The 11,532-nt window shown below is 40.9% G+C and overlaps 1 protein-coding gene across 1 annotated transcript; it reads left to right on the forward strand.

Annotated features, from left to right (window-relative positions):
• Positions 1–728: 728 nt before the first annotated feature.
• On the forward strand, positions 729–5,178 carry LOC139667489 (primary amine oxidase, liver isozyme-like). Its single transcript, XM_071546964.1, has 5 exons — positions 729–2,301; positions 2,692–2,810; positions 4,167–4,333; positions 4,649–4,781; positions 4,894–5,178. The coding sequence occupies exons 1-5, from the start codon at positions 729–731 to the stop codon at positions 5,176–5,178; spliced, it is 2,277 nt and encodes a 758-aa protein (XP_071403065.1).
• The last annotated feature ends 6,354 nt before the right edge of the window (positions 5,179–11,532 follow it).

An 11,532-nucleotide genomic window follows, 5' to 3' on the forward strand; every position in this document is an offset into this window, starting at 1 on the left:
AGCATACTTGGGACCGCTTAGCGATTCATTTGAGTAATAACGCATTAACCAAATGTCACTCATACCGGTACTGATGTATTATTTAGCAGCCACTTTGTTTCGCTACTGTTCCCGCCTAACTTTAAGAACTCCACTTTGCTCGATGTCTAACAACGCCTCTTAGCTGTTCTAAAATCACTGTAAAGCACGGCTTCTCACGGCTTATTGCTTCAATGTTCAGTGAATGAGATGCAGCTTTTAGAACATGTTATGTATACTCACAATCGCACTACTGATCCCAGGCTTCTTGCAACCTTTTGTGACCATTGTCACACCTTTTCATGTGGCCCAGAATTCATTGCAGGAAGCAATGAATTCTTTGCATGAGGTTGTGTTAACCTTTCTGTCCTTTTCATTGCATTATATTTAGCTGACAGTCTCATCCACAATGACTTATACTCCAGCAGTCCAGCAGTGGAAAGGTTTAAATTCCTAAATTGCCAACATATCATCAGAACTTGAGTTTCATGGATAAATGACTAGGCTGAATACCCTGGATAACCTTGTTTGGTCCTGCAGTGGGTAATAACATCTATGCCGCTGGTCCAACCTTCAACTCTTATCGCAAGAAACACCTCTCGGGTAGTAAAAAAAGCCCTTGAAGTCAATGGCCTCACCCCTTTACACAGGGTTCTTAAACAGCCTCCGGTATCTCTCCTCAACTATTACTCTCATGCTTCTGCAGCAAAATGGTCTCCAAAGTGATCTGCAAGGTCCTCACATGTCTTCTGGTTCTCGTAGCGATTGCCTCGTTGATAGGTAACGGTGTCCTGATATGGCTCAATACCCAGCATACACCAAAGTGCCCCGCGCAATCCGTAAACCCGATCGCACCTGCGGCGCACAACGAGCGCAGCGACGTCTTTGCTGACCTCTCGGTGGAGGAGCTCTTTCAGGTGCGTGACTATATGTCCAAGATCCCAGGAACGAACATATCAATTGAACCGCTTTCACCTCTTTCGACTGATTACCTTTATCTGATTGACCTCTCCCTGCCGACGAAAGGGAATACTTTGCGCTATCTGGACAACGAGGGGCCCAAACCACCGAGAGAGGCGACTGCAGTGGTTTTTCATGGTAGTAAGGGCAACATAAAGGAATATGTTGTGGGCCCTCTCCCCAACCCGACCTACCACCGAGATGTCACCTTCGAGAGGTATAAAATGGAGATCCCTCTGGCCGCACGTCCTGTACATTTAGTGGAGTACGTATTCAAAATGATTTTCATCAGTGAAGTGCTTAAACCAGTCAGCGAACTGTTGACTGAGAGTTTTGGTCCTGATGTAGCTTCAAACCCAACTTTCTATGACAGTATGCCCAGAGGGGTCAAGTCGGGAGACAGACAGACGTGGTTATCAATCTGTCGAAATGTGGAGGGTTTCTTTATCCACCCAGTGGGGCTTGAGATCTTAACTGATGACCAGAGCACCGATGTTTCGTCCTGGCGTGTGATTAAAGTGCTTTATAATGGTCAATACTTTAACAGCCTACAGGAACTGAAAGAACAATACGAGGCAGGAACTGTGAGGAAAATCGTCTACAAACCTGGGCCAAATTTCGCGACGCTCAAACCCAAGCAGAAACCCACGGGCATCGGACCCCAGCAGTTTTACGTACGAGGCCAGCGATTCAGCGTGAAGAACAACCACGTCGCTTACCTCGACTGGAGCTTCGCCTTCGGTCTGAGCGTGCTTACAGGGATGAGAGTTTTTGATGTCCGCTTTAGAGGGGAGAGGATCATCTATGAGCTCAGCGTTCAAGAGGCCATGTCGGTTTATGGTTCCGTCACTCCACATATGATGCTCACCAAGTTCCTCGATAGCAGCATGGGTATCGGGCGGTTTGCCTACGAGCTGGTCCGAGGGGTCGACTGCCCTTATTCGGCCGTCTACATCGACTCTTTTCACTTTATGGACACTGGCATTCCACGTCGTCTCAAAAACTCCATTTGCGTCTTTGAGCATGACACCGGCCGTCCTCTGAGGAGACACTTCTCAGAGAGTAACTACCAAAGCTATGGAGGATTAGTCAACAGCGCCTTAGTGTTCAGGACGATCACAGCCATAGGAAACTACGACTACATGTGGGATTTCATCTTCTACCAGAGTGGTTCAGTGGAGGCAAAGGTGCACGCCACCGGCTACATCACCGCTTCCTTCAATGTGAACGGCAGTTTACCATATGGGCACCAAGTGGCAGAAAACGTCATCGGGAATATCCACACGCATTTTCTTAACTTCAAAGTAGACCTTGATGTTTTGGGTGAGTGTAGCAGGAAAGTGGAGCACCTTGAGCATGTGGAAATGTCATTTTTTAGAAATCCAGAGAAAATAATATAGTGACACAGACTATGACTATTCGTAAATGCAGTTAAGTGAAAATAACTTCACAAATCAATGACACCTTGCAGTCTACATTGAACACCAATATAACATTTGTGGATCATACAACTGTATGATCTGTATGTACTGTAAAACTGATTTATTGAGTCAGATTAGCATGTTATGAGTGTGTGTGTGTGTGTGTGTGTGTGTCTGCATGCATATTTGAGACAGGATATGGAAGCATGGTGTAATAAAAGGGCAATCTGCAGGAGAAGTAAGTGAACAATAAACTGCACGCACGTAAACTGTGTGTCCCATCTCCCTCTAGGAGTGAAGAATGTATTCCTGACCAAAGACATGGAGTTTGTCAATGTGTCACTGCCCTGGATGCCTGAACGCTACGCCATGATCCCTCAGCTGGTGGAGAAACAACTCAAAACAGAACAGGTGCACGGTTACTTTCTGTACTAACATAATAACACTGACTATTTTCATGGTGTTTCTGCTGTACTGCAGATCATATAGAGCAGTGGTTCTCAACGTGGGGTCCGGGGACCACCAGGGGTCCTTAAGGGGGTTCCAGGGTGTCCCCAGCAAACTGATAAATTGTTAAACTTCCATTATTCCACCATTATGTCATTTACAAAAAGTTAACGCAATTCGAGAATGTAGAAGAATGAGTATTTTGAACATAGTTTCTCTGTTATCTCTCTACCTACAATACAGAGAGTCATGGAATTCTGGACAAAATCATATCTAACAATAAAAGTATTCTCAGATTTGGGTCCGAGAGACAAAATCTCATCAAATGGGGGTCCATGGCTCTAATGTGGACTAAATAAGGGGTCCTTGATATGGACCTATGTGTCTGAAATAAAGTTAAGTTGAAAAAGGTTGAGAATCACTGATATAGAGGACACTGATAGGAAAGTGTTAATTACAGCCTGATATATATGGGCTAAAAAGTGTGCAGCCTGTATTCAGATATATTTTTACCCAAGATAAGTTTCCCCACCACAAAAGGATTACGTTACACAGCTAGAAACATGCAGTAGTGCCTTCACAAAACATTGTTTTAATTGCCTAACCTTAACCAAAGTTTTAGCTGCCTAAATTTAACCGTTGGCTACTTTTCAGCTTGTGTCTATTGTCACATAATCCAGTTTGTGGTGTAGGAAGGCAATGTTCACATACTTCCTGTCCACAACATGTATTCTGCATTTCAGAGTTCATGTTCATGTCACAGACTCACATTACCCTTAAATTCCCCCGTAAGTAGCTTCAAAGTTAGAAAAAAACAAAATTCCTAACTGTACAACAATGTCACATTCATATTCTTTATCTGATCGTTCCAACACTTTCCTGAAGCTCTAGCTGCTTATATTGAATGAAATATTCAAACACAAAGACGGCATGTATTTATGGCTGCACCATCACATCAAATGGAAAAAATCTAGATGTTTGTGCATCATTTTATACACATTTCCCTGTAATTCAGCATGACACATTTGGTGTCTTTGGAAACCTTGTTATCTTGACTAGAATTTAAAATAAAGTTCTGTGGGTTTGAACAAAGCTTGGCCGTGCGACCTGCGTTTGTAATGACGGACCCAGTGGCGGGGGTGGCAGGGAAGAATAACTTACAAAAATACCCTAGTAAGAAAGTACCCTATAAAGCACCTCATTTACATATAACCATCTCCATCCCAGATAGCAAGTGTAAATGACATTTTGTTACTTCCACCCTTGTTGTCAAGTACAGGAAATGCCCCTGACATGCCTCTTCTATTCTGTTTGGCACAGGAGGCAGCTCTGCGTTACGACACCAAGACTCCTCGCTACCTCCACATCGCCAGCGACCAGACCAACCGCTGGGGCCACCCGCGCTCCTACCGGCTCCAGGTCTTCAGCTTCACCGGGGACCACCTCCCCGAGAGCCAGCCCGAGGAGAGGGCCATGTCCTGGGCCAGGTGAGTAGTTTAAGGTCCATGGGGCCAGATTGTACGGTGGCACACGTCATGCTGTAAATTTATGTCAAATTGGAAATGTTTCATTGTTGCTTTGCGCTTTCGATCCTGTGGCTTTAACATTGAAACCATTTTGGAGGGGGGGAAAAACAACAGGGATTCTCGACTATTCAGCCACATCACACTTTGTCCTCATCACCCTCTCGTCTCTTCCCCCATTCCCTTCTTTCTCCCTCTTGTGTCCATGTCTTTTTCCATCTGCTTCCCTTCCTCTCCCTCTCTCTCTCTCTCCCTCTCTCTCTCTCTCTCTCTCTCCAGATATAAGGTGGCCATCACTAAGCATAAGGACTTGGAGCAGACCAGCGGAAGTCTGTACAATCAACACGACATGTGGACTCCAGCCGTCGACTTTAGCAAGTACATTCAAGACAATGAAAGCATCGAGAACGAGGTGTGTGTGTGTGTGTGTGTGTGTGTGTGTGTATTGTTTGCCTAAAATCTATAAAGCAAACGTAGTCCACGGTCCTTAGCTCATCCCTTCTTTTTCCTTTTGCCATCCTCAGGACCTGGTCGCCTGGGTGACCACGGGCTTCCTCCACATCCCCCACGCCGAGGACATCCCCAACACGGTCACCGTGGGCAACGGGGGCGGGGTCCTCCTGCGGCCCCACAACTACTTCGACGAGGACCCGTCCGTCCACTCTCCTGACGCCGTGTACATCGCCCCGGGGAGCGAGCAGAGCTGCGACAACAACAGGATGGCCTGCCTGGCTCAAGAGACCTGCAGCCCCGTACTGGACCCCTTCACCTACAACGGCTTTGATGAAGTCACGAGCAGGGAGACATGAAAAGGGATTGTATACCTATTTTTTTTTTTTTTTTTTTTTTTGCAGAAATTATAATCATTATTTTTAATGATAAATATATTTTTTATATCGCACAAATAATGATGTTATCCGTAAGTAGAACTAAAGCAAATGGCATGTCATCCCACTGTCTTTGTCTTATACTGCCCTACATGGTGAGCAGTGTAGTTTTGAAAGATGAGTGTTCCATAGACAGACAGAGGTGGAGCTGAGCAGAGAAAACATGTCAGGAGAGGACACATCATCCCCCCCGCCTGTTGATCCCTATCTAAACTATGTATTTTGAGATTGGTGGTGAAGCAAATCTAAACTGTTGATCCTGTTAGCCTGCCATGCTGTTTGTCATGTCGACTTTTACACTTGGCTGCATCCAGTGTCCATGGCCGGCAAAAAATAGTGACTGAAAAATAAGTTACAATTGATTTATTGCGTTTTAATTTTCAAATTTGAATGAGCATTTGAAGTCACTGAAAATGAAATATGTAATGGCTTTTTCGATTTCAGTTTGAGAATGTCCATACTAATACATGAAAATGCAAATACATATTGGGTTATTGAATTAATATTTTATTTACATTTACATTTTATCCCAAATTATTCATAAATGCGTGGAAAACTAAAATGTTATCAGATGGATTGCATTTCCAGTTTTAAAAATTTGAATAAAATAAACTTTTTTTTAAAAAATTAAATAAAATGGTAAGAATTAATGACTGCATCGTTAGCATAGAGAGAGACTTTTAGCAACACTAGCACAAATTAATGCCATTGTCTTTAGTTGGTTGTAGCCCAGTAATAGATAAGAGTTTTTGGTAACACTTTACAATAAGGGTACATTAATTAAGAGTTAGTTAATGCTTATTAAGCATTAACTAACCCTTAATTAACAGTTAATTAATGTGTCTGGTAATCATTTACTAATGGTGTTCATGTTAACGAAGGTATTAATTTATACATTATTTAGTAGTCATCTTTATAAACTATTAAATAATGTATAAATTAATACCTTCGTTAACATGAACACGATTAGTAAATTACACATTAGTTAACTGTTAATTAACCCTTATTAAGCATTAACTAGCCCTTAACTTAGTGACCCTTATTGTAAAGTGTTACCGAGTTTTTATCTAGTTAATGGTGGTAATAACATAACTTGACATAACATTATTTACTGTAATGACCAATGCAAGATCTCTTTGTGTTTGACAACATATAGTTGCAGGAGAACATGGGAGGTCACAGACAGCTTTACTTCTGTTTTGATGTGTTACTGTTTGCCAGAAAACTGGCCAATAAATAGTAACGTTAACTCTCTTCTTTACTGTTGGTTTGTTTTAATGTAAAGTGCTATGGAAAAAGTGCAAACACACACACACACACACACACACAGAGGGCCCAGAGGAAACATAAGGATGGGAAGTTCTGCTATGTAACACTGGAGAAGGCATGTGGACAAGCGTTATGTAAGAAACCCAAGCACCAAGAATTTAAGAGGAGCTGGTAAACAAAAATAATCCTCAGTTTAATTTTCAAATGGAGTCACTTTATGTTCCAGCTCTTTAATAAAAGACTCTCAAATGAAGGGGATTTTTTCCTTTATAATTTGTACTGGAAGAGGTGACTGTAAAGAGTAGGTGTATGTGTTTTTTTGCAGTTCTCTTCCAGGATTACGCTCCTTTGTTGCCAAATGCAGGAAGTCTGGTATACTGTTTGTTTTTGCTTTGTTAACTCTATTTACCTTGGGCTGAAAGAAAAGGAAGTGTTTGTCAGAATGCTGCTGGAAAAACTGCTACCTGCCTTAGAGAGTAGCCAACAAATAACAAAAGCTAAAATAATATGTTATGCTGTTATAACATATATGTTATAATATGTTTTAAATAACCGAAATCTAAGTTTGATCTCTGGGTTTTGTGTTTGAAGTGAGACGATATTTGATCACATTTTAGTTTTTACCGGATTCCATCGCCGGTATCTCAACGTGGGGTCCGTGGACCACCGGGGGTCCTTGAAGGGGTTCCAGGGGGTCCCCAGCAAACTGATGAATTGTTAAACTTCAGCATTATTTCATTTACAAGAAGTTAACACAATTAGAGAATGTAGAAGAATGACTGTTTTGATGTTTCTCTGTTATCTCTCTATACCTACAATACAGATAGTCATGGAATTATGGACAAAATCATATCTAACAATAAGAATTTCTCAGATTTGGGTCCAAGAGACAAAATCTCATCAAATGGGTGTCTGTGGCTCTGATGTGGACTAAATTAGGGTCCTTGATATGAAAAAGGTTGAGAATCACTGATCTAGACCTCGTATTTGTTGTTGTCAGAAAAACAACAACAACAACAACACACAAACACGCATCTGCAAAAAGGAAGCAACAGAAGAATGGCTATTTGCTCCTTGATGTGTGTTTTTGAAGTCACCACAATGGATTCAAAGGCGAGCGCCATGAAACTCACTGAGCAACAAACTTTCAGTTCGAGTAAGGAAACCAAAAAAAAACACCCAAACTGCAGTTATGTTGTGTGTGTTTTTCTTACTCATTGAAACGCAGCAGACAGTGAAATGGCCGTTAAATGACCCTTTGCATTTATCAGAAACGTGTTCCTGGGAAGCCATCGTGTAACGGCGTGAAAACATCTGGAACTTGTCGGCGAAGTGGCGGGCCCATGGGAGCCGATCTGCGCCGCGGGGGCCCGGGGGGGAGCCATTTAGACGGGGGCCACAGTTCCACATAAACATGCCGACAACGCAAATCATCGCCATATACAGCTACTCTCTACGGCCGGTGTCGACTCATTTCTGGAAGGATCTTGGAAACATGGAGAGGGGGGTGGGGGGGTGGGGGGGTGTTATAGATAAATCTGCTATATCATCTTCTACAGAATTTGAATCATCATGAGTATTACAAACGAAAAAACCCCCAAAAAAGGATTTATGTCTCAATCTGAATGGGAGTGAACCATCTGTTTTTTTTTTTGTTGCGTTCAAAATCTAATCGGTTACGGTTTGTTCATGACTAAAGTTAAAGAATAATTTGACACAGCATGATGAAAGTATTCACCCATGCACACCCAAACAATAAATACAACTTCAGATACTCACGGATCGCTTGGTGTCCAAAATTCATAGAATATGAAGGCGAATGGAGTCGGAATGGTGTTACAGTGATTTTCAATCATTATTGTAAGTAGTGTATAATAGTAGTGTATAATAATTATAATAATTTGTGGGTAACACTTTACAATAAGGGTACATTAATTAGGGGTTAGTTAATGCTTAATAAGCATTAACTAACCCTTAATTAACAGTTAACTAATGTGTCTGGTAATCATTTACTAAAGGTGTTCATGTTAACTAAGGTATTAATTTATACATTATTTAATAGTCATCTTTATAAACTATTAAATAATGTATAAATTAATACCTTAGTTAACATGAACACCATTAGTAAATTACACATTAGTTAACAGTTAATTAAGGGTTAGTTCATGCTTATTAATCATTAACTAACCCTTAACTTAGTGACCCTTATTGGAAAGTGTTACCATTTGTGTGTCAAATCTCAATACTGAAATAAATAAAAGTTTAATGACAACAAAGTCTGACTGTGCAGAATTCCGTTTATTTCTGAGCCACAAATCTTTCTAGCGATGGCACTGGCTCGCTAGAATGTAAACAACAATTTAAAAATGTCATTACAAAGTGACAATAATATCATTTGGATGGAGAGCTTGTGAAATTGTGATGGTCAATTTTTTTTGTTTTTTTTGTTAAACCTTTATTTAACCAGGTGAGTCCCATTGAGATTACAAGATCTCTTTTTTCGAGGGAGCACTGGCCAAGACAGCAGCAATAAAAGAGTTCCAAACAACATACAATCAAACATTAAAAGCACATAAAACAAAACATAACAGTAGCAACTCACAGAATCATTATGCCTAAAAGACAGACAGGAGGAAACGGGTCTAGCTAAGGAAGCGATTACAAATTCCAATTGAATTTGCCTCCAGACCCTTCACTACATTTTTGAACGCCCTAATCGGGATCAGCTCATCTAGCTGCAAATCTGTCTGCAAGTGGTTCCAGGCTGCAGGGGCGGAGAACATAAAGGCCCGTTTGCCAAATTCAGTGCCAACCTTAGGGACGGTAAGTAAGAGGGTGTCATTTGAGCGCGAACAATAATTACTAGATTTGAGTGAGATATACATTGTTGTATCGCGATATATCGAATTTCAATATATCGTCCCATCCCCAGTAATCACGTTTTTAAGTAAGTAAAGTAAAGAGTCTGTCACTGCACAAGCCTGTAAAACAAACCAGGAGTAAGAGAGCTGAACACTCTCTAAAGACTGGAATCGGCCTTTATAGAAGCACAGCTTTCTGTAGCACTGTGGTGAACTGGACCTGTCACACACTGAGGCTGCTATCTCTGAAATACTGGGGCAGTGGAGGTCAAAGGTCAGACTTACAGGCACAAATGGCTGATGTATTAGGTGTGGGAGTCTGCATGATAAGACAGTGTGTGTGTGTGTGTGTGTGTGTGTGTGTGTGTGTGTGTGTGTGTGTGTGTGATTGCAGGAGCATGTCGTTATTTATTGCATTACTGTTTGATTTAATGAATGGAGGTTTTTATAGGAGGTTTGTGTTAGATGCATGGGTTCAATGATCACATCTTTATAAAAATAACCAAATACTGACATCAAACACGCACATCAAACATCTATTGGTAAGATAATACATTCAGTATATTCACACATGAATACTCATGATAAAACATGTTTATCAGAAAGTTCCACAATCCTTTTCTACAATTTGATTTTATGGAATTTTAACCATTATTTGTATATGAAACGTTTTCCTTACAGTAAGTCTGTTTCTCACGACGATATGTAATATTTCACAGTTTCACATGTCAGGGATTTGTGTGATGTCATATCTGACAGTTTTACATGTTTGTGTGATGACAGTTTTACGTGTTTGTGTGATGTCATATCTGACAGGTTTATGGGTTTGTCTAGACGTGTTGATGAACATGATGAATCACAATGTGTTTCAGAAGAAGCCACAAACAAGTTTACTGCTGTAACCAACCACTTTATTCCCCATCAACCCTTTCATTTCTGTCAGGCCAGAGCATTTATGATATATGCAGTTTTGTAATTGGTGTGAAAACAATACAAATGTATTCATGACTATTAGTTAAATGGTACTGATCGGTTTTGGGAAATTATAAAGAGTTTAGACAGCTGGGTGAACTGTTTTGAGAGCATGGACTTTAGTTTGGAGAGTTTTGTGTGGAAAAAATGCTAAATGTAGTTTTTTATATTTTGTGTGAAACAATGAAAATGTACAGATAGTTTTGCAAAATGAAGGATATATCCAAACGTACACTTTTTCAGCTTCTACGTTATGGGAATAAATATCAGTCCTTTCTTTTTGCATCGGTTGGCCTCTTTTGGATTTTTTCCTTTGTTATGAGAGTTGGATTTCTTGTTGGATTCTTTTTAAATGAGCTATACACTCATTTATTAGTCAGTAATTTCCATTCTTACATAAACGAGAGGGAAGCTTTAACAGCATAATTCCACTTGGCATCTCAAGTAGGAGCCATAGGCATATATACGTGTTCTAAGGCGAGGAAACGCTGTTGCAGGCACACACACACACACACACACACACACACACACACACACACACACACACACACACACAAAATGACTTTGAACGCTCTCAGACCCCTTCCTTTTGTTCCGTTCCCATGTAGCAAGCCGGGAGGAGGGCTGTGTGTTACTCATGCGTACGTGTGTGTGTGTATGCGTTTGTGTGTGTGTGTGTGTGTGTGTGTGTGTGTGTGTGGCTTCGCCCCTACCTCTCTGATCTGGCTTCAATTTCCTACTTCCTGGAGAAGCCATGGGGAGCAGTGAGACCGATATGTGTTTGTGTGTGTGTTTCAGTCTCTTCAGTATTTCTGTTCAGTCTGTACCGTAATGCTCTTTTTGTAAAATTTCCACAAAACAATACTGAACCACTGTAATATTTGAATATGTAAATTGGTAAATCCTATATAATTTAGGGGCTGCAAGTGTGTATGTCAGGCGTGTGTGTGTGTGTGTGTGTGTGCGGTTTTGCGAAGACCAAAAGCTGCAGACCTCCGGACCCCCTCTTACACAAATAATCTCTTCTTTTATTTAGAGAGGAAACAAAACAAAACAAAACAAAAACAACTATCAGATTCTTAAGTATTTTTGTACTGTAGAAAAAATATACAAAAATGTAAAAAACAACAATCAGACATTCAATAGTCACAGCATCCACCCACATGAGAGTGGC

Source organism: Centroberyx affinis, unplaced genomic scaffold (assembly GCF_046629955.1).
Source record: "Centroberyx affinis isolate AG114_WGS23_722 - 3 ecotype Tasmania unplaced genomic scaffold, CSIRO-AGI_Caff_v1 ptg005558l_1, whole genome shotgun sequence".
NCBI classification, from domain to species: Eukaryota; Metazoa; Chordata; class Actinopteri; order Beryciformes; family Berycidae; genus Centroberyx; species Centroberyx affinis.

Coding starts and splice junctions, on each gene's coding strand:
- LOC139667489 (XM_071546964.1), top strand. CDS start 729: ATGGTCTCCAAAGTGATCTGCAAGGTCCTCACATGTCTTCTGGTTCTC. Junction 2,302..2,691: donor AGTAGACCTTGATGTTTTGG/GTGAGTGTAGCA, acceptor ATCTCCCTCTAG/GAGTGAAGAATGTATTCCTG. Junction 2,811..4,166: donor AACAACTCAAAACAGAACAG/GTGCACGGTTAC, acceptor TGTTTGGCACAG/GAGGCAGCTCTGCGTTACGA.